Source organism: Primulina tabacum, unplaced genomic scaffold (genome assembly GCF_025594145.1).
Source record: "Primulina tabacum isolate GXHZ01 unplaced genomic scaffold, ASM2559414v2 Contig747, whole genome shotgun sequence".
Classification (NCBI taxonomy): domain Eukaryota; kingdom Viridiplantae; phylum Streptophyta; class Magnoliopsida; order Lamiales; family Gesneriaceae; genus Primulina; species Primulina tabacum.
This window is the reverse complement of record NW_027459886.1, coordinates 3536-26620: the sequence shown is the minus strand read 5'-3', so window position 1 is coordinate 26620 and position 23085 is coordinate 3536. Positions and strand designations below refer to the sequence as shown.

The 23085-nt window shown below is 31.3% G+C and overlaps 1 protein-coding gene across 1 annotated transcript; it reads left to right on the top strand.

The window, feature by feature from the left end:
• Positions 1–21425: 21425 nt before the first annotated feature.
• Positions 21426–22750, top strand: LOC142534950 (putative ubiquitin-like-specific protease 2A). The gene is made up of 5 exons (XM_075641591.1): positions 21426–21668; positions 21744–21911; positions 22004–22135; positions 22216–22297; positions 22383–22750. The coding sequence occupies exons 2-5, from the start codon at positions 21754–21756 to the stop codon at positions 22503–22505; spliced, it is 495 nt and encodes a 164-aa protein (XP_075497706.1). The 5' UTR covers positions 21426–21668; positions 21744–21753; the 3' UTR covers positions 22506–22750.
• The last annotated feature ends 335 nt before the right edge of the window (positions 22751–23085 follow it).

Sequence of the window (23085 nt, the reverse complement as noted above, 5' to 3'; positions counted from 1 at the left end):
ATTTTCGCCTGCTACGATATTTTTCGGACTCTTGAGTCTCCCTTCAATCATTCGCAGAAATCTTTTAACCAGTTGCAAAGTATCCTAATTCAAGTCGAAGAAGCAATTTAAAGTTTTGATCGAATTATAAGGAAACAAAAGAAGTTCTCATTCATTAAATAGGCAATGAATCCATCTGCTACCCCCGAAAGTTCCTTTTTAAATTATATAGCTATAATAATATTTTTGGAAAATTAGTTATTTCTCCTCGTTATTTGCGGAATTTTACCTATTGAATTCCTGATTGATAATATATAAAAATAAAAATAATAAATAACAATAATAGTTACTTATCAGTGAAGTACTAAATAATCAGAAATCTTTTAGCTCAAGTAATTGCATCTAGATGGATTGTCCATAGTCTATTTTTCGTCCAAGAAACTTTAAATTTGCAGTTTTACTCCAATAAATTGTTCCCTATTTTCATTTTATAAGCCGGACATGATAGCAAGTTTCAGTGTTATATCATAATTTTTCGACATCATATCAATAGTCCAACGAAAAAAATTTAAACGAATACACTGACCTACTTATATCACTAAAACTGCAATTTGGATATTTTGGACAAATTAATAACAAAATAGAATTTAACATTTCATGAACATTCCAGAAAAACTTTGATAATAGGATTGTTCAAACAGTTGTGTTCAAGTTGTTCAAAAAATCTACCGTATGAAACTGAATCGAGAAACAAATGAAATAAATATATATTTCGTAATTCAAAAAATATACGATATTGAAATCATGAATGTATTTATGATGATCTGATGTATATATACAATTATATATGGCAAAAACTTGTGTGAGACGGTCTCACGGGTCGTATTTTGTGAGACGGATCTCTTATTTGGGTCATCCATGAAAAAATATTATTTTTTATGCTAAAAGTATTACTTTTTATTGTGAATATCGGTTATTTGGGTTATTCATGAGACCGTCTCACAAGAGACCTACTCATTATATATGTGTGTGTGTGTGTGTGTGTGTGTGTGATGGTGAAGAGTGGAGAAGGAAGAAGCTCTTTCTTTTACAGGAAGAAATTGTGAATTAGTTTGTGTTTTTGTGTATATACATTCATTCATTTTTTTTTTGACAGAAAAACTTGTAATTTTATTCAAAACAAAGTAAGATACTCGATTATAAGCTTTACTAACCAAACAGGAAACTCTCCCAAATCCACACGAAAGGTGAGGGAGATGAAATAGCAAAAGAGGCTAACGAGTGCGCAACACCATTTGCGGTGCGCAAGACATGTTCTCATTCTAAATGGGCATGAGTTGCCAATAAATTCCTAATCTTTGTTGGAAAGGCCCCAGTGTATCCAAAGTCCTCTGCTGGACTAGTGAGTCGCTTGCACTGCCATCAGAGAATCCGATGTAATCTGGTTTATCCTCAAATTTTGAGTCTGAGTCATTTGAAATCCTTCCTCAATTGCAATAAGTTCAGCGGCTACTATAGATGGTGGTTTAGTAATTTGCTTCCCAAAAGCTAGCAATGTCTGGCCCTCGTGATTTCGCACAACACCGCCGATTGCATATCGATTGGAATTGACATTATAAGCTGCATCTACGTCCAAACGCAATTGGTTGATTGGTGGTGCTATCCATCGACTCGGTGATGATATATGTTCTCTTCTGCTTGCTGAAATTAGCATGGATGTTCTCGCCTCTTGGTAACCGCAGAGCATGGTCTCGCACCATTCGACATTAATACCCTTCTTCTTAGAATCATTGTTATGTACTGTTCTAAGTCTCTCCATCCATACTGCATAAGTTCTTGTGGCAAAGAATTCAAAATCCTTTCTGTTAAGTTTGCTCTTCATCCATAAAGTAATATCAAACACCTCCATCATTCGTACTATCTTTAGAAATGGCCAATAACTAGTATCTTTCCAGCAACTTCTGATCGCTGGGCATGAGAACAAAGCGTGACTAGATGAGTCATAAGCAAAGTGGCATAATGGACATGTTCCAATGGTAGGGATATGATGTACCAGCAGATTACCTGATGTAGGGATTATATTATGCAAAATCCCGCCACCAGAAGATACAGACTTTATGGGGTATCGAAAGAGACCACAAGAATTTCCACCAACTTTTTAAGTACACTTCAGAACTATTCGTAGGTGGATCATAAAATCCAATTGCCGACTTGTACCCGTGTCTCACCGAATATTTACTTATGTACTTATTACTTTTTATTTATATTCTATTATATATATAAATTTCATTAAAAAAAAGAAAATTAAAAATAATAAGCTAACAGAAGTATAAGTTAAACAGTAATTAAGTAAGGTTTATTTGGTGAATATCTGGTGTTTTCTTACTTAATTATCCTTTATTAGGATGCTTATTTGACTTTAAGTTATCTTCTAAAGTAGATAAACACATAATCTTTTTAGATTTGAAGCGATATAATTTATATAAAATTTATGTGACAATTTTATGAGACGGATTTCCGACCCGAATGACTCATGAATAGCATTACTTTTTATGGCATGAGTATTATTTCACTGTAAAATATAATTTTTTGTTATTTTATATATAAATATTATGTAATCTATATTGATTTAAGCGAAAAATATTATTTTTTTATATCTAAAGTATATTGAGTAATATATGATGATTTGAGTGAAAGATACTGTTTTTATATCAAAGTATTTATTTTCACTACAAATGTGGATCAGGTCGACCCATATAATTTATATATCAATAAGATCGTATTGCACATAAGACCTATTCCCATAATTTAATGATGAATATATGCTTGTGTATATATATTAATAATTTAATTTTTATTATATCCAATTAATATTTAGTAAGTTAATTTTAAATATTTAAGACAAAAATCATATAATATAAATATTTATATTAAAATTTAGCACGATAAGTTTGTTAAAATCAATTGTTATTATTGAATCACATAAAATAGAATTGGTCTAAATATAATCATTAGACATCTGTGTCTAGGCACGCACGAGGACATAAAGTAATTATTATTTTGAATTTTGTGAAAATTTAAGCCGTAGATTAACTAAATTTTTGTGGCAGCTAATGTTGATTAAATTTCATTTTTTGTTAGGAAGAATAAATCTTTTTGTTGCTTAAAATGATGAGTCTTCTTTCTTTAAATTTTTGCACGAAATTGGATTGAAAATAGGAATTATATTCTGAGTTTTAGGGGGTTTTGGGAGACATGAATGGCACATGACTTTTTACCATTAGTTTTAACTTTCAAATCGACGGAAGAGCCAATTTGGTCAAATCTAAATGTTTCAAAATTTTGATCAAGTTGGTCCTTCTCTCGATTTAAGGGTTAAAAGTAATGATAAAAAGTCACATCAAGTCCACAAAACTTTCCTAAAACCAAATAGAATCCCTAATTTCAATCCAATTTCGTGCAAAAACTTAAAATAAAAAAGACCCGTCATTTTAATTTTTCACAAATACCAAATTCATAAAACCCCTAATTCTCAAAGTCGAAATACTAATTCGAATAAATCTCTAATGGAAAGATTAAAAAAACATAATAATCAATAAAAAAACCACAGTATCCAGGAAAATCGGATTTATATAAAAATCTTAATATTGACTTTTAATGACTTTTATAGATTTTAAAAATCTAGATGTATTCAACTTAGACTTTTACATACTATATAGAAGTCTAGTGGTATTCAAAATAGACTTTTATAGAGTTTTAAAAAGTCAAGTGGTATTCAACATTGACTTTTAAAAACTCTATAAAAGTTTATAGGTATTCAAATTTTCAATACACTTTTAATAACTTCATGGAATTAATCAACATACAAACATTAAAACCTAAAGTACAACTATAAATTGTCAAAAATTGTATTTGGTTCAACCCAAAGATTTGGATGGATTTTTAAAACTTCTAACTCATACACAAGCTGTTTATCTCTTTTCTTATTTTCTCTCCTCTATTTCTATTACTCTCTCAAATTTTGGAAGTATATCTCTATATATATTTTCATCTTTCTTTTTTTTATTTTTCATTTTTTGGCTGATTGTTCATTTAATAATTTTTTATTTTAATATCATAGGAAATTTTAAATTCCATAATTGATTTTGTGATTTTTAATTTATGATTTATACAAATTAATGTAATATGCAGTAATAATAAAAGATGATCCAAAAAAATATCGCTTAATTCTTAATAATTGAATAGCCTCGCACCAACCACGATTTTTTAAATTCTTTTTATCATTTTCAATTTCAATTAATATGTAAGCTATGATATTTTTATACAAAATTATATTCACACAAATATTCTTTTCACATGTATATTATCAATTTAAAAACAAATTTACAGATTAATCAATTGATGTATTTTAAAAAAATTTATAAGCATGCATACAAACCCACATATATACACATATAAGAATTAAATGATTTAACTTTTAAATAAATAAATTCATTTATTAATATAAATTTTGAAAAAATATTTTAAACTGAATATGTTATATGTTAATTAATTATTGGTTCAAGGAAATTAATAAAAAAATATGATATAATTAAGTACAAATTTTTAAATTCTTTAAAAAAAATTCACAAAAGTCTATAAAAATATTGCAAAAAAGTCTACATGAATTCACATAAATCTGTTTATAAATCTGTGAGATTCTGTAAAAGTCAATAAAAATCTATCAAATCCATAAAAATCTATCGTTTGAAAAAGTCATTTAAGTAATTAAAACTCTGAATTGAATACACCTCACGAAGTTATTTATGTGCAAGATCCATTTCATTCTTCAAGGTGCATCTCTTAATAGAGTCCTTGTAGAAATAAGAGATAAATTTTTTAAATCGGACACAATCTTAATATTATATAAAATTTATGGACAAAATTTTAAAAATTGAGGAGCAAAAAATCGATAGCAATTATTTAATAGGAAATTAACTAATAGTAGTTTTCATATGAGACGCGGTCGCGCATATGCGCGAGAGCTTATCCTCACACATAGATCAATCTTCTTTTCGGCTCTCCCGGTCTGATCTGTTCCGTCTATAATCACATCAATTAATTAACGAATCATTTCAGATTAACAACACAGCAAATCTCGGGCATTATATTTCTCCGCCCCTAAGATACGATTTCGTTCCCGAAATCACAGGCAATCAATCAGATATAAAAGCAGATACAATAAGAATGGAGAATAGAAGCTAAATAAGAATACTTCTGGAAGTTAGATCCTCATTTAGTAATTCCTCACATTTGGTCACTTTAGTAGTCAACTCAAAGAAATCCCGGAACTCCGCCCCTGAAAACTTGTTTCTTAGTTCAAAACTCAATCTTTCTGGCCTATTTTCATAAATTCTATATCTGGAAAGAAAACATTGCAACTATTTTTCAAATTTTTTTTAATTTATCAATATACAATTCAACAGACTCCCCACTTCTTTGTGTGATTCTATATAAATCAGCAATTTACACTTCTGGCTCATTTCTATATAAAAAAAATTTGCGAAATTGCCTTTCCATTTCTTGCCATGTTAAAATAATTTTTAGGCAAAGAGGTATACCAAAAAAGTTATACCAATGAGTGAGTAGAAAATAACATGAGTTTTAAGTTGGCGAAATTCTCTAGATTAGCCAACTCCCCATGTTGGATAGTGAATCTGCTATATGCAAGATTTATTGTCTTGTACAGAACAAGATGAATTCAGACGTTTTATAACCCTTAGGATATGGGTTATTCATATCTATGTAATCCAGATAAAGTTTGTGAAATCTAGGCGACCATTTGTCATAATATCGACCCATATAATTCCTACATTACTTTCTCGTGTATTGTATTTAGTCACATGAGTTTCCTTAAATGTTCATGGCCATGAATTTGGCCTTCAAATGATTAAATCATATCTTGAACTGGAACTTCATGTGCAACTCTTTCAACATTATCTTCTTCAAAATTTGTTGGAACTTCCACTCCTTCACTTTCTTTGATTGTTTCGTCTTTTCGACGGAATACATTTTTCTCTCACCGGATATGCCAATTTTTGCTCATATAAAATTTGTAGCTTGTGGGCGTGTCAGGTGTAAGTGAATCAGTTTGTGTAAAAACTAAAAAAAAAAAAAACTAACATCTTGAACAAAATGATTATGAATTCCAAACTTAATCATTAATAATCATATGTTAAGCTATTAAACTCACCAAAACAAAGGACAAGAATAAAAATAAAGTTGAATGTTTAAGAAATAAATTTCTGACATGATTATATATTCATAAATCACGAAGAATTCACAAAATATGGAAATTTACAATAAACTTTTTTAAAAACAGGAATGAAAAATGCATAAAGCATTTGAAAATTGATAAAAAAAAAACTTGAACATAAAATTTAGAGATTTTTGCAGTGTGATTGCAAGTTTCTGGAGTGTTGAGACGTGTTTTCTCAATCTACTGATGTTTTCCTTTTGTTTCACCTATGGAGAGTTCCTCCAATTTCTGCCAATATTCACGATTTTCTTTTCTTGTCCTCTATTTTACTCGCTCAAAATTTCTCTGGATAACTGGCGGGATTCATCTGTCACTGTTTTGGGCTTCGTCAAGTAATTTTATCCTATTGGACCTGAGCTAAATCTATCGGGTCAAAATTTTTTTTAGCACAAATACTTGTATTAAATTATCTTATGCTATATTTTAAATAATGTATATGAGCACCCTTAATATTTGTAGACATTTAAATTTCAACTATGCTATATCTTTTATAATTTAAACAAGACAATATTACGTAATATTTGCCAAGAATATTTTTATTTTACATACGAGGTGGGTCCAATGGCCCAATGACAATGTTTAAATAGCGTGGGCTTTCAATTGGTTGGGCCAGAACTCTTTCTGGATAATGAGATCCGATAGTAAGACATATTACTTGGAAATTAGTCGGTTTGGGGCTACCCCTTTACTTTGTAGGTTGGTATAAATTATAAGAATATGTGTCTTGTGAGACGGTCTCACGAATCTTTATCTGTGAGACGGGTCAACCCTACCGATATTCATACTAAAAAGTATTACTCTTAGCATAAAAAGTAATTTTTTTATGAATAACCCAAATAAGTGATCTGTCTCACGAAATACGACCTGTGAGACGGTCTCACACAAGTCTTTGCCAAATTATAATAATGATAAATTGCCTAAAAAACATATAAAATGAAAGGCTAAATAATCAAATCTTCTATTTTATATCCTACTTATTTTGTATTATTCTCATTTATTGTAAAATGTGACCTTAATTAACGTTACTTGTCCATTTGACGAAATAAATCTTATGAGAAGATCGGGAGATCAATACACGTTCATCATATCGAACCGCGGGATCGTACAAAAAATGGGAAATTTTGAAACCACTGTTAAAATATGTCTATAGAACGCAAGATTCGGTATTTAATGATACCCCTTTGGATTTTAGGTTCATACAACACAAAAATTTTCGTGAGACGGATGTCACCCATGAAAAAAAATTATTTTGTATAAAAAAATATTATTTATTATGTAAATATGAACAAAGTTGACTCGTCTCACGGATAAAGATCCATGAAACTGTCTCACGAGAGAGCTACTAATCCCGCTAATATGATTAATAATAAATGAAAATCCAACGGATGGAGAAAATGTGAAATATTAATTGCTTATATAGCTTATTTGTTGTTAGATTTTTTAAAATTAAAATAATTAACAAAAACTATTTTTAAAATTTCAAGATATAATATTTTTTCTACTTCCAATTTAAAAAAAAAAATATTTATTTTTGTACGCATGTGTAGGAAAGCTAGTTAACAATAGTGGGTGAAACTGGTTAGGTCGATGCTACATGTGGGGCTGTGTCCCCACATAATTTGGATGAACAAGATTCACACACATATGTGATTTTAAAAAAATTAGTGGACTCCATGTATGTGTGGCTAAATTTGGACCTTGATTCTATCATGGGGTAGTGCTCTTACATGTAGGATGGAATGAACCGGTGAAACTTCGTGTCCAGATACATTTTCAGGGAGAAAGTAAAAATTGTAAAATGGAGATCAAATATGTGTATCGAAGAAGGGTGAAAGGGGAGCGGCCCCCATGTTATTTAATCAAGATTTTGTCATTTACTTCAGGTAAAAAAAAATAAAGGTCCATTTTTAAACCAGTCCTCCTTTCCCATTGATTAATATGTTTTCTGTAATTTTTTTAAAAAGATTTAATGATTTTTTTCAATTAAAAATTATATAATATTATTATTATTTTTATTATTCCCGACCGTTCCGTAACTAGAACCACCACCTCCTCGACGTTCTCTGCGACGGCCACGGGAAACATGTTTGCATGTCGTGGTTTACTTCCAGTTCACTGAGCAAACTCCTTCTGCTGCTTGAATCCAGGGGTTCATGAATGATACCCCATGGATGAGCCCATCAAGATCTGGCCCAAATTTATGGTTAAAACTTGATTATACACATCTTTTCATGGAGAGTGCTCCTCAAGAGTTGAGCATCAATAAAGGCTACCCTTACTTTGTGAGTTAAATGTTTTATTTCTTCACTTTGTCCATTGATGCAAGCTCGCGAATCATGTCGTAACATGGTGGCGCTACGTTGTTTGTTGTTGCTGGTTCGACGCAGATGAGAAACGATTGGTTCGGCGAGGAGGAGTTAGAGGGTTTTTATGAAAAGTTGGAGTCGCTCGAAATTGAGTCTAGCGATGAGGAGGAATGACATCTTCTAGTTAACGTGCATACATACATAGTGTTGTTTTTGTTGTCATTTGTAAACTGCAAGAATTCTTGACTGCAATATTGAAGTGTGGGTACAAATTCTCAGTTTCACATCAATTACCATTGAGACACTTTAAGTGTAGCACTCTACTTCAAAAATTGCTTGCTTGAATCTCGTGTTGAGTGTGTGTGAAAAAAACATTTACGAATGAGAGAGACCTCGAAGCCATATTAAATAAAAATCCTTCTTCCTTTAAAGAAAATCAATAATACAATATCTGTCCTGAGACTCAAGACTCTGTTTATTTGCCTGTGATGTAAAAACCCCAATCGATCCCTAATGTTAACAAAATATCTATTCAACTACCATTTATTCTATTTTATTAAGACATTAGTATGCTGGACCATGAAATAGTATCAAACCCGATTTAAGTATATAAAATTATTATTATCGTGTAATTAAATATTCGAGGATGAGATTTTCTGAAAGTATGAATTCGAACATAAGTTTAAAATTAATTATTTAATGGATTTATTTTAATTCTTTCGAATATTTGATGGGAGAAGATCTAATCAAGATTAGACATCATGAACAAATAGAGACATATCAGAGCCTAAGATAAGTTTATGAATCAAGATAACATGTTCCTAAAAATAGTATCAGATTCATCTAAACTCTCCGGAGATCTTAGAGAGATACAAAAGATGGTATAGTATGACAATCAGTTATACTATATATCACGTAAAATTTAAAAAATCTTTGGAAAAAAAAGAAAAAATTATTGGAACACTAAAAGATATTCAAACAAAAATCCAAAATCTAGAACAACAACACAGTTCTAGTAAAAAATCTCGGAAGGAAAATTATTACTATCATTTGGTATCGATCTCTTGTTATATAGGCAATATAAAATTATTATTCGATAATTTGATATGATTAAAATAATTATTGTGTTGATTAATTAAAATAATTAATTATGTTAAATTATTTGATATGATTAAAATAATATTGTTAAAAATAATAATTATTATGTCAATAATTTAAAATATGTTAAATATATTAAAATATCAGATATTAAACAATATAAAATCATAAAAATTAAAAAGCACAATATTACTAAATAAATACAAATAATAACTAAGCTCAAATTACTATTTTCAGTATCATATTACACAATACATATTTATATATGCTTACCAAAAGGAAGAAAGAACAAACCATCCACAAACCCTCTGCCCGACGCCCTCCTCTTCCAGCTACTGCCGCCGCAGAGTCGAGCCACCAACTGCCGGAGATGAAGCTTAAAACCCAAAAACCTATTTCCCCAAGCTCTATGTTCCGTTCCTGTTCTGAAATCGGAAGAAAACAGAGCATTCAATCACGGTTGGCGGCTCTGTCTCAGTGTGTGCTTCTTGGTTCGATTTTTGCTTCGTTCTTTGGTTGATTTGTGGCGTATTGAGTAAGGATCAAAGTCCTTTATGTTTTCCAGCCATGTTCCCCAGCGTGAACAGGAGCTCCGACGACATTTTCCGATAATGTTCCAACTGCTGCACCACCACGAGGAGTCTAGCTGCTCATTAGCTAGAATTTATTCCATTCAAAAGAAACAAACATTACCATGAACAAAAATTTTAAAAATCAAGGTTGCAATGTACGCATATATCAATAGTTGTTGTGCAACAAAATGAACCAAAACTTAGTTTGAAACTATTACCAGTCTCAAAATACAAAACCGACTTTGAACAACTATCAAATTTTCTTCAAAATCCTAAGATGATTGAATATTCACAAGACCGAATAAATTCAACAATAACAACAAATAATTTAATTAATTTAACTATAAGTCAAAAAATTCTCAATGTTGAATATTATTGTCACAATTAATATCTAACAAAGCTAAAATAATGCAACTATTTCTAAAAATTACTAAAATTGAATTTATTTAGTAAATATTCAACATAACGATTTAATTACTAGAATTTTGTTACAGTATTCCCAATATTATATTAGAATTCATGGTGATGTTTGTTCCGATAATGTTTGTATCTCCTTTTTTTTATTGATTTCTGAATTTTCTTTTTTGAGGATAATTTCTGAAATTTCAAAAGGCTCGTCCAAGGAAAATACTTTTGATTACGGGTCATGACTAATGAATTAATATTTGTTTATACCAACGCGGACATTAAATTCTTCTTGCATACAATTACCAATCAGAAATTTTTGTTCCAATAAGAAAATATTTGAATTGATAGAAAAAATTGTATGCATCAGTTTCAATCCGATAATGCGATATTATAAACTAGTTTGGTATACAAGGTTGCATCCTTCAACATCATTAATACATGACAAAAACTTGTGTGAGACGGTCTCACGAGTCGTATTTTGTGAGATAGATATCTTATTTGGATCATCCATGAAAAAATATTACTTTTTATGCTAAGAGTATTATATTATTGTGAATATCGGTAAGGTTGATCCGTCTCACAAATAAAAATTCGTGAGACAATCTCACAAGAGACTTATCGAACATATCTTTCTATGTTCCTATTTCCTATGATTCCATAACTACAAAATCAGTAAGAATATCATATAAAAACTTGTGAAAGTATCTGCATTCATACTCTCCATATGGAAAAGAAAACGCAAGTGCAAAAGAAAGAGTACTTAAACCAATTGACTTTTGATCTTAAGAGTGAAACCCCAAGACCCAGATAATCTTGAGAAATTAAATTTATTTTAGATTTAGATAAAACACTCGAACCCGTTGAATAAAAAAAAATAAAACAAAACATAGAACCAGTTCAATGCATAGATTAATTGTTTAACTCAAGCCAAAACCCTAAAAGGGAAACCAGAAAAAACAAATAAAAGTAACCCATCACTGTACCTCACAGACCTACGGAATTCAACACTTTGAAGAAGGATCTTCATTTTCTTCTTTAGGCAACTCATTAAGATCAAAATCCAAGATTTTAGTAGCAGATTGTGTCTTCTGCTCCGGCATATTACCAGACCAATGGTGTCTCTGGTGACCTCCGAGAGCTTGGCCAGATGGGAATTTCTCGAAACATATCTTACATGTGTGTTCTTTCATCACCAACTGATTCTGGGGTTGCTGCAATATTTTTCTCACTCGAAGCAATTTTGCCAGTTTCTTGATGACATGTATTGGTGATATATTGCTTCTTACGTCTGTGATCAATGGCGTTGTAGATTACCATCTTGAACTTGTTGTGACTCGATTTGTGGCCACCCAATGCCAAGTGACTCGAAAACGCTTTGCTGCAGAAACTGCAAGCGTATATTTTGGGGGTATTCGGTGCCGCAGGAGAAGAGGTTACCCGGTTTTTGATATCCGCGGGTTGATCATCTGTACTTCCCTCCCGCACCCTGGATGAAGTTGAATTCCTGATATCGATCTCTGGTTCTCTGGTTTCTCCATCATGATCCGTGTCCGTATTTTTTGGATAATCCACCCCAGAATCAGTTTTTTGAATCTTATTATCACCCCTTCCAGGCCCATTCTCAGTTTCCTCTAATTTTCGCTTCAACTTTTCAGAATCATCACCGGACCCTAACTTCTTCCCCTCTTCTCCTTCTCCTTTTCCTTCTCCTCCTCCCCAGAACTCGAACCTCGACAAGAATCAAGAAGATCAGGCTGTACACTTGCTTCAGAACCCAAAACTTGCGGATAATGATTGTTATCCTGATCGCGACTCGAAACGCCCGGAGAATCAAGAACAGGCGGCGGCCATATCTGTTGGCGAATGGTTCTAGTTTTCACAGGAATGGGTTTCAGATACTTGGATAACTCAACCATTGAAGGCCGCGAATCAATATTTTCGCCTGCTACGATATTTTTCGGACTCTTGAGTCTCCCTTCAATCATTCGCAGAAATCTTTTACCAGTTGCAAAGTATCCTAATTCAAGTCGAAGAAGCAATTTAAAGTTTTGATCGAATTATAAGGAAACAAAAGAAGTTCTCATTCATTAAATAGGCAATGAATCCATCTGCTACCCCCGAAACGTTCCTTTTTAAATTATATAGCTATAATAATATTTTTGGAAAATTAGTTATTTCTCCTCGTTATTTGCGGAATTTTACCTATTGAATTCCTGATTGATAATAAAAATAAAAATAATAAAATAACAATAATTAGTTACTTATCAGTGAAGTACTAAATAATCAGAAATCTTTTAGCTCAAGTAATTGCATCTAGATGGATTGTCCATAGTCTATTTTTCGTCCAAGAAACTTTAAATTTGCAGTTTTACTCCAATAAATTGTTCCCTATTTTCATTTTATAAGCCGGACATGATAGCAAGTTTCAGTGTTATATCATAATTTTTCGACATCATATCAATAGTCCAACGAAAAAAAGTTTAAACGAATACACTGACCTACTTATATCACTAAAACTGCAATTTGGAATATTTTGGACAAATTAATAGAACAAAATAGAATTTAACATTTCATGAACATTCCAGAAAAACTTTGATAATAGGATTGTTCAAAACAGTTGTGTTCAAGTTGTTCAAAAAATCTACCGTATGAAACAGTGAATCGAGAAACAAATGAAATAAAAATATATATTTCGTAATTCAAAAAATATACATATTAAATAAACAAACCTTTGAATTGGGTAGAAATCTCAGAAAATATACGAGTAATTGATCAGTGATGTATGTATATATACAATTATATATGGCAAAAACTTGTGTGAGACGGTCTCACGGGTCGTATTTTGTGAGACGGATCTCTTATTTGGGTCATCCATGAAAAAAATATTATTTTTTATGCTAAAAGTATTACTTTTTATTGTGAATATCGGTTATTTGGGTTATTCATGAGACCGTCTCACAAGAGACCTACTCATTATATATGTGTGTGTGTGTGTGTGTGTGTGTGTGTGATGGTGAAGAGTGGAGAAGGAAGAAGCTCTTTCTTTTACAGGAAGAAATTGTGAATTAGTTTGTGTTTTTGTGTATATACATTCATTCATTTTTTTTTTGACAGAAAAACTTGTAATTTTATTCAAAACAAAGTAAGATACTCGATTATAAGCTTTACTAACCAAACAGGAAACTCTCCACAAATCCACACGAAAGGTGAGGGAGATGAAATAGCAAAAGAGGCTAACGAGTGCGCAACACCATTTGCGGTGCGCAAGACATGTTCTCATTCTAAATGGGCATGAGTTGCCAATAAATTCCTAATCTTTGTTGGAAAGGCCCCAGTGTATCCAAAGTCCTCTGCTGGACTAGTGAGTCGCTTGCACTGCCATCAGAGAATCCGATGTAATCTGGTTTATCCTCAAATTTTGAGTCTGAGTCATTTGAAATCCTTCCTCAATTGCAATAAGTTCAGCGGCTACTATAGATGGTGGTTTAGTAATTTGCTTCCCAAAAGCTAGCAATGTCTGGCCCTCGTGATTTCGCACAACACCGCCGATTGCATATCGATTGGAATTGACATTATAAGCTGCATCTACGTCCAAACGCAATTGGTTGATTGGTGGTGCTATCCATCGACTCGGTGATGATATATGTTCTCTCTTCTGCTTGCTGAAATTAGCATGGATGTTCTCGCCTCTTGGTAACCGCAGAGCATGGTCTCGCACCATTCGACATTAATACCCTTCTTCTTAGAATCATTGTTATGTACTGTTCTAAGTCTCTCCATCCATACTGCATAAGTTCTTGTGGCAAAGAATTCAAAATCCTTTCTGTTAAGTTTGCTCTTCATCCATAAAGTAATATCAAACACCTCCATCATTCGTACTATCTTTAGAAATGGCCAATAACTAGTATCTTTCCAGCAACTTCTGATCGCTGGGCATGAGAACAAAGCGTGACTAGATGAGTCATAAGCAAAGTGGCATAATGGACATGTTCCAATGGTAGGGATATGATGTACCAGCAGATTACCTGATGTAGGGATTATATTATGCAAAATCCCGCCACCAGAAGATACAGACTTTATGGGGTATCGAAAGAGACCACAAGAATTTCCACCAACTTTTTAAGTACACTTCAGAACTATTCGTAGGTGGATCATAAAATCCAATTGCCGACTTGTACCCGTGTCTCACCGAATATTTACTTATGTACTTATTACTTTTTATTTATATATTCTATTATATATAAATTTCATTAAAAAAAAGAGAAAATTAAAAATAATAAGCTAACAGAAGTATAAGTTAAACAGTAATTAAGTAAGGTTTATTTGGTGAATATCTGGTGTTTTCTTACTTAATTATCCTTTATTAGGATGCTTATTTGACTTTAAGTTATCTTCTAAAGTAGATAAACACATAATCTTTTTAGATTTGAAGCGATATAATTTATATAAAAATTTATGTGACAATTTTATGAGACGGATTTCCGACCCGAATGACTCATGAATAGCATTACTTTTTATGGCATGAGTATTATATTTCACTGTAAAATATAATTTTTTGTTATTTTATATATAAATATTATGTAATCTATATTGATTTAAGCGAAAAATATTATTTTTTTATATCTAAAGTATATTGAGTAATATATGATGATTTGAGTGAAAGATACTGTTTTTATATCAAAGTATTTATTTTCACTACAAATGTGGATCAGGTCGACCCATATAATTTATATATATCAATAAGATCGTATTGCACATAAGACCTATTCCCATAATTTAATGATGAATATATGCTTGTGTATATATTAATAATTTAATTTTTATTATATCCAATTAATATTTAGTAAGTTAATTTTAAATATTTAAAAAAAATCATATAATATAAATATTTATATTAAAATTTAGCACGATAAGTTTGTTAAAATCAATTGTTATTATTGAATCACATAAAATAGAATTGGTCTAAATATAATCATTAGACATCTGTGTCTAGGCACGCACGAGGACATAAAGTAATTATTATTTTGAATTTTGTGAAAATTTAAGCCGTAGATTAACTAAATTTTTGTGGCAGCTAATGTTGATTAAATTTCATTTTTTGTTAGGAAGAATAAATCTTTTTGTTGCTTAAAATGATGAGTCTTCTTTCTTTAAATTTTTGCACGAAATTGGATTGAAAATAGGAATTATATTCTGAGTTTTAGGGGGTTTTGGGAGACATGAATGGCACATGACTTTTTACCATTAGTTTTAACTTTCAAATCGACGGAAGAGCCAATTTGGTCAAATCTAAATGTTTCAAAATTTTGATCAAGTTGGTCCTTCTCTCGATTTAAGGGTTAAAAGTAATGATAAAAAGTCACATCAAGTCCACAAAACTTTCCTAAAACCAAATAGAATCCCTAATTTCAATCCAATTTCGTGCAAAAACTTAAAATAAAAAAGACCCGTCATTTTAATTTTTCACAAATACCAAATTCATAAAACCCCTAATTCTCAAAGTCGAAATACTAATTCGAATAAATCTCTAATGGAAAGATTAAAAAAACATAATAATCAATAAAAAAACCACAGTATCCAGGAAAATCGGATTTATATAAAAATCTTAATATTGACTTTTAATGACTTTTATAGATTTTAAAAATCTAGATGTATTCAACTTAGACTTTTACATACTATATAGAAGTCTAGTGGTATTCAAAATAGACTTTTATAGAGTTTTAAAAAGTCAAGTGGTATTCAACATTGACTTTTAAAAACTCTATAAAAGTTTATAGGTATTCAAATTTTCAATACACTTTTAATAACTTCATGGAATTAATCAACATACAAACATTAAAACCTAAAGTACAACTATAAATTGTCAAAATTGTATTTGGTTCAACCCAAAGATTTGGATGGATTTTTAAAACTTCTAACTCATACACAAGCTGTTTATCTCTTTTCTTATTTTCTCTCCTCTATTTCTATTACTCTCTCAAATTTTGGAAGTATATCTCTATATATATTTCATCTTTCTTTTTTTTATTTTTCATTTTTTGGCTGATTGTTCATTTAATAATTTTTTATTTTAATATCATAGGAAATTTTAAATTCCATAATTGATTTTGTGATTTTTAATTTATGATTTATACAAATTAATGTAATATGCAGTAATAATAAAAGATGATCCAAAAAATATCGCTTAATTCTTAATAATTGAATAGCCTCGCACCAACCACGATTTTTTAAATTCTTTTTATCATTTTCAATTTCAATTAATATGTAAGCTATGATTTTTTATACAAAATTATATTCACACAAATATTCTTTTCACATGTATATTATCAATTTAAAAACAAATTTACAGATTAATCAATTGATGTATTTTAAAAAAATTTATAAGCATGCATACAAACCCACATATATACACATATAGAATTAAATGATTTAACTTTTAAATAAATAAATTCATTTATTAATATAAATTTTGAAAAAATATTTTAAACTGAATATGTTATATATGTTAATTAATTATTGGTTCAAGAAATTAATAAAAAATAATATGATATAATTAAGTACAAATTTTTAAATTCTTTAAAAAAAATTCACAAAAGTCTATAAAAATATTGCAAAAAAGTCTACATGAATTCACATAAATCTGTTTATAAATCTGTGAGATTCTGTAAAAGTCAATAAAAATCTATCAAATCCATAAAAATCTATCGTTTGAAAAAGTCATTTAAGTAATTAAAACTCTGAATTGAATACACCTCACGAAGTTATTTATGTGCAAGATCCATTTCATTCTTCAAGGTGCATCTCTTAATAGAGTCCTTGTAGAAATAAGAGATAAATTTTTTAAATCGGACACAATCTTAATATTATATAAAATTTATGGACAAAATTTTAAAAATTGAGGAGCAAAAAATCGATAGCAATTATTTAATAGGAAATTAACTAATAGTAGTTTTCATATGAGACGCGGTCGCGCATATGCGCGAGAGCTTATCCTCACACATAGATCAATTTTTTCGGCTCTCCCGGTCTGATCTGTTCCGTCTATAATCACATCAATTAATTAACGAATCATTTCAGATTAACAACACAGCAAATCTCGGGCATTATATTTCTCCGCCCCTAAGATACGATTTCGTTCCCGAAATCACAGGCAATCAATCAGATATAAAAGCAGATACAATAAGAATGGAGAATAGAAGCTAAATAAGAATACTTCTTGGAAGTTAGATCCTCATTTAGTAATTCCTCACATTTGGTCACTTTAGTAGTCAACTCAAAGAAATCCCGGAACTCCGCCCCTGAAAACTTGTTTCTTAGTTCAAAACTCAATCTTTCTGGCCTATTTTCATAAATTCTATATCTGGAAAGAAAACATTGCAACTATTTTTCAAATTTTTTTTAATTTATCAATATACAATTCAACAGACTCCCCACTTCTTTGTGTGATTCTATATAAATCAGCAATTTACACTTCTGGCTCATTTCTATATAAAAAAAAATTTGCGAAATTGCCTTTCCATTTCTTGCCATGTTAAAATAATTTTTAGGCAAAGAGGTATACCAAAAAAGTTATACCAATGAGTGAGTAGAAAATAACATGAGTTTTAAGTTGGCGAAATTCTCTAGATTAGCCAACTCCCCATGTTGGATAGTGAATCTGTCTATATGCAAGATTTATTGTCTTGTACAGAGAACAAGATGAATTCAGACGTTTTATAACCCTTAGGATATGGGTTATTCATATCTATGTAATCCAGATAAAGTTTGTGAAATCTAGGCGACCAATTTGTCATAATATCGACCCATATAATTCCTACATTACTTTCTCGTGTATTTAGTCACATGAGTTTCCTTAAATGTTCATGGCCATGAATTTGGCCTTCAAATGATTAAATCATATCTTGAACTGGAACTTCATGTGCAACTCTTTCAACATTATCTTCTTCAAAATTTGTTGGAACTTCCACTCCCTTCACTTTCTTTGATTGTTTCGTCTTTTCGACGGAATACATTTTTCTCTCACCGGATATGCCAATTTTTGCTCATATAAAATTTGTAGCTTGTGGGCGTGTCAGGTGTAAGTGAATCAGTTTGTGTAAAAACAAAAAAAAAAAAAAAAACTAACATCTTGAACAAAATGATTATGAATTCCAAACTTAATCATTAATAATCATATGTTAAGCTATTAAACTCACCAAAACAAAGGACAAGAATAAAAATAAAGTTGAATGTTTAAGAAATAAATTTCTGACATGATTATATTCATAAATCACGAAGAATTCACAAAATATGGAAATTTACAATAAACTTTTTTAAAAACAGGAATGAAAAATGCATAAAGCATTTGAAAATTGATAAAAAAAAAACTTGAACATAAAATTTAGAGATTTTTGCAGTGTGATTGCAAGTTTCTGGAGTGTTGAGACGTGTTTTCTCAATCTACTGATGTTTTCCTTTTGTTTCACCTATGGAGAGTTCCTCCAATTTCTGCCAATATTCACGATTTTCTTTTCTTGTCCTCTATTTTACTCGCTCAAAATTTCTCTGGATAACTGGCGGGATTCATCTGTCACTGTTTTGGGCTTCGTCAAGTAATTTTATCCTATTGGACCTGAGCTAAATCTATCGGGTCAAAATTTTTTTTAGCACAAATACTTGTATTAAATTATCTTATGCTATATTTTAAATAATGTATATGAGCACCCTTAATATTTGTAGACATTTAAATTTCAACTATGCTATATCTTTTATAATTTAAACAAGACAATATTACGTAAATATTTGCCAAGAATATTTTTATTTTACATACGAGGTGGGTCCAATGGCCCAATGACAATGTTTAAATAGCGTGGGCTTTCAATTGGTTGGGCCAGAACTCTTTCTGGATAATGAGATCCGATAGTAAGACATATTACTTGGAAATTAGTCGGTTTGGGGCTACCCCTTTACTTTGTAGGTTGGTATAAATTATAAGAATATGTGTCTTGTGAGACGGTCTCACGAATCTTTATCTGTGAGACGGGTCAACCCTACCGATATTCATACTAAAAAGTATTACTCTTAGCATAAAAAGTAAATTTTTTTATGAATAACCCAAATAAGTGATCTGTCTCACGAAATACGACCTGTGAGACGGTCTCACACAAGTCTTTGCCAAATTATAATAATGATAAATTGCCTAAAAAACATATAAAATGAAAGGCTAAATAATCAAATCTTCTATTTTATATCCTACTTATTTTGTATTATTCTCATTTATTGTAAAATGTGACCTTAATTAACGTTACTTGTCCATTTGACGAAATAAATCTTATGAGAAGATCGGGAGATCAATACACGTTCATCATATCGAACCGCGGGATCGTACAAAAAATGGGAAATTTTGAAACCACTGTTAAAATATGTCTATAGAACGCAAGATTCGGTATTTAATGATACCCCTTTGGATTTTAGGTTCATACAACACAAAAATTTTCGTGAGACGGATGTCACCCATGAAAAAAAATTATTTTGTATAAAAAATATTATTTATTATGTAAATATGAACAAAGTTGACTCGTCTCACGGATAAAGATCCATGAAACTGTCTCACGAGAGAGCTACTAATCCCGCTAATATGATTAATAATAAATGAAAATCCAACGGATGGAGAAAATGTGAAATATTAATTGCTTATATAGCTTATTTGTTGTTAGATTTTTTAAAATTAAAATAATTAACAAAAACACTTTTAAAATTTCAAGATATAATATTTTTTCTACTTCCAATTTAAAAAAGAAAAATATTTATTTTTGTACGCATGTGTAGGAAAGCTAGTTAACAATAGTGGGTGAAACTGGTTAGGTCGATGCTACATGTGGGGCTGTGTCCCCACATAATTTGGATGAACAAGATTCACACATATGTGATTTTAAAAAAATTAGTGGACTCCATGTATGTGTGGCTAAATTTGGACCTTGATTCTATCATGGGGTAGTGCTCTTACATGTAGGATGGAATGAACCGGTGAAACTTCGTGTCCAGATACATTTTCAGGGAGAAAGTAAAAATTGTAAAATGGAGATCAAATATGTGTATCGAAGAAGGGTGAAAGGGGAGCGGCCCCCATGTTATTTAATCAAGATTTTGTCATTTACTTCAGGTAAAAAAAAATAAAGGTCCATTTTTAAACCAGTCCTCCTTTCCCATTGATTAATATGTTTTCTGTAATTTTTTTAAAAAGATTTAATGATTTTTTCAATTAAAAATTATATAATATTATTATTATTTTTATTATTCCCGACCGTTCCGTAACTAGAACCACCACCTCCTCGACGTTCTCTGCGACGGCCACGGGAAACATGTTTGCATGTCGTGGTTTACTTCCAGTTCACTGAGCAAACTCCTTCTGCTGCTTGAATCCAGGGGTTCATGAAGATTCCAACGAGGGTTTCGAAGGAGCAAAGAATGAAGATCGGGACGATGGTTTAATTCAACTTTTCACCTTTTTAAAAAAATTAAAAAGAATCCTACATCTGTGCATTGCTCGTTTTTCGCTTATGTTTCGTGTTGGTTTGATTTTGGATTGTTACTTCTTCACATAAATGCGGGCTTGTTCTGTTTCTTTTTGAATCGATTTGTGGTGCTGATGTGTGATTTCCTCTTTGTCTTTGAATCGATTTAATCGCTCACTGTTTCATCGTCTTACTTTTGAGTTAATTAAAGGGCTTGCTTAGCAAAATCTCTAAATTTTATTTTTCCTGTTTTGTTTGTTGAGAAGATACAACGCCGTGGACTCGTGATCTATGTGGTTGTTTCAGATGGGTCTTCCATTGAAAGGATTCCGAACGAGTGCCCAAATAGACGTGCATACCTTCATAGAAAATGTAAACAAAAAAGATCTGTCTCAAGTGATTGGAATGATGTCTCCCACAACTTTCGTTCTCTTGGGCTACCAAGGAGATTTCCGAGGATAAAATCTGCCCTACGCGGAAGGTTGTATGACAACGTGTTCGATCGCTATTTCCGGTATGGTTTTATCAATTTACAATGCCATTGAGTCCAAGATATATATAGTTTTGCGAAAATTTGGTGATTTTGTAGGAGAATATGGATGGATACTCCAGAAGAGAAAAGGGACCGGTGCACATACTTAAACTGTCTATGGTTTTGCATGTACAATAACGAATGTTTTAGAGATAGGGTACTGACTTGGATCAAGAAGGAGAACATATTTTCGAAAACATATGTTTTTGTTCCCATTGTCATGTGGTATGCAACCTTCTTACAACAAAACCTTGCATTGCCTGCCTGCCCTTAAGGGTCCCATTCGGTACGGACTAATCAATGCATTATTTTATTAGGTCTCACTGGTATCTCTTGATCATGTGTCACTTTGGTGAAAGCCTGAAATCCGGAACCAGGACTCCATGTATGCTGCTGCTCGACTCGCTGCGTGCGTTGGATCCTATGAGACTCGAGCCCCTTATACGAAGGTACTTTTGAGTATGGATGATACTTTAAAATGCCCACTTTATGTTTCATGATTCACTTAAAATGCTTTTACAATTCACAGTTTCGTCGTGGACATATTCGAAACACAGGATAGACATGAGAACATAAAGCTGATTAATGACATTCCCCTTTTGGTTCCCGAGGTAGCAATGTCCTCGAGTATGAACGTTTATAAATGACTTAAACTGTTATACGTTCTCTGTTTCTTAAAAAAAAATTGAAATTCAGGTTCCACAGCAGAGAAATGGTGAGGAATGTGGTGTTTTTGTTCTGTACTATACACATCTTTTCATGGAGAGTGCTCCTCAAGAGTTGAGCATCAATAAAGGCTACCCTTACTTTGTGAGTTAAATGTTTTATTTCTTCACTTTGTCCATTGATGCAAGCTCGCGAATCATGTCGTAACATGGTGGCGCTACGTTGTTTGTTGTTGCTGGTTCGACGCAGATGAGAAACGATTGGTTCGGCGAGGAGGAGTTAGAGGGTTTTTATGAAAAGTTGGAGTCGCTCGAAATTGAGTCTAGCGATGAGGAGGAATGACATCTTCTAGTTAACGTGCATACATACACATAGTGTTGTTTTTGTTGTCATTTGTAAACTGCAAGAATTCTTGACTGCAATATTGAAGTGTGGGTACAAATTCTCAGTTTCACATCAATTACCATTGAGACACTTTAAGTGTAGCACTCTACTTCAAAAATTGCTTGCTTGAATCTCGTGTTGAGTTGTGTAGTGAAAAAAACATTTACGAATGAGAGAGACCTCGAAGCCATATTAAATAAAAATCCTTCTTCCTTTAAAAAAATCAATAATACAATATCTGTCCTGAGACTCAAGACTCTGTTTATTTGCCTGTGATGTAAAAAGCCCAATCGATCCCTAATGTTAACAAAATATCTATTCAACTACCATTTATTCTATTTTATTAAGA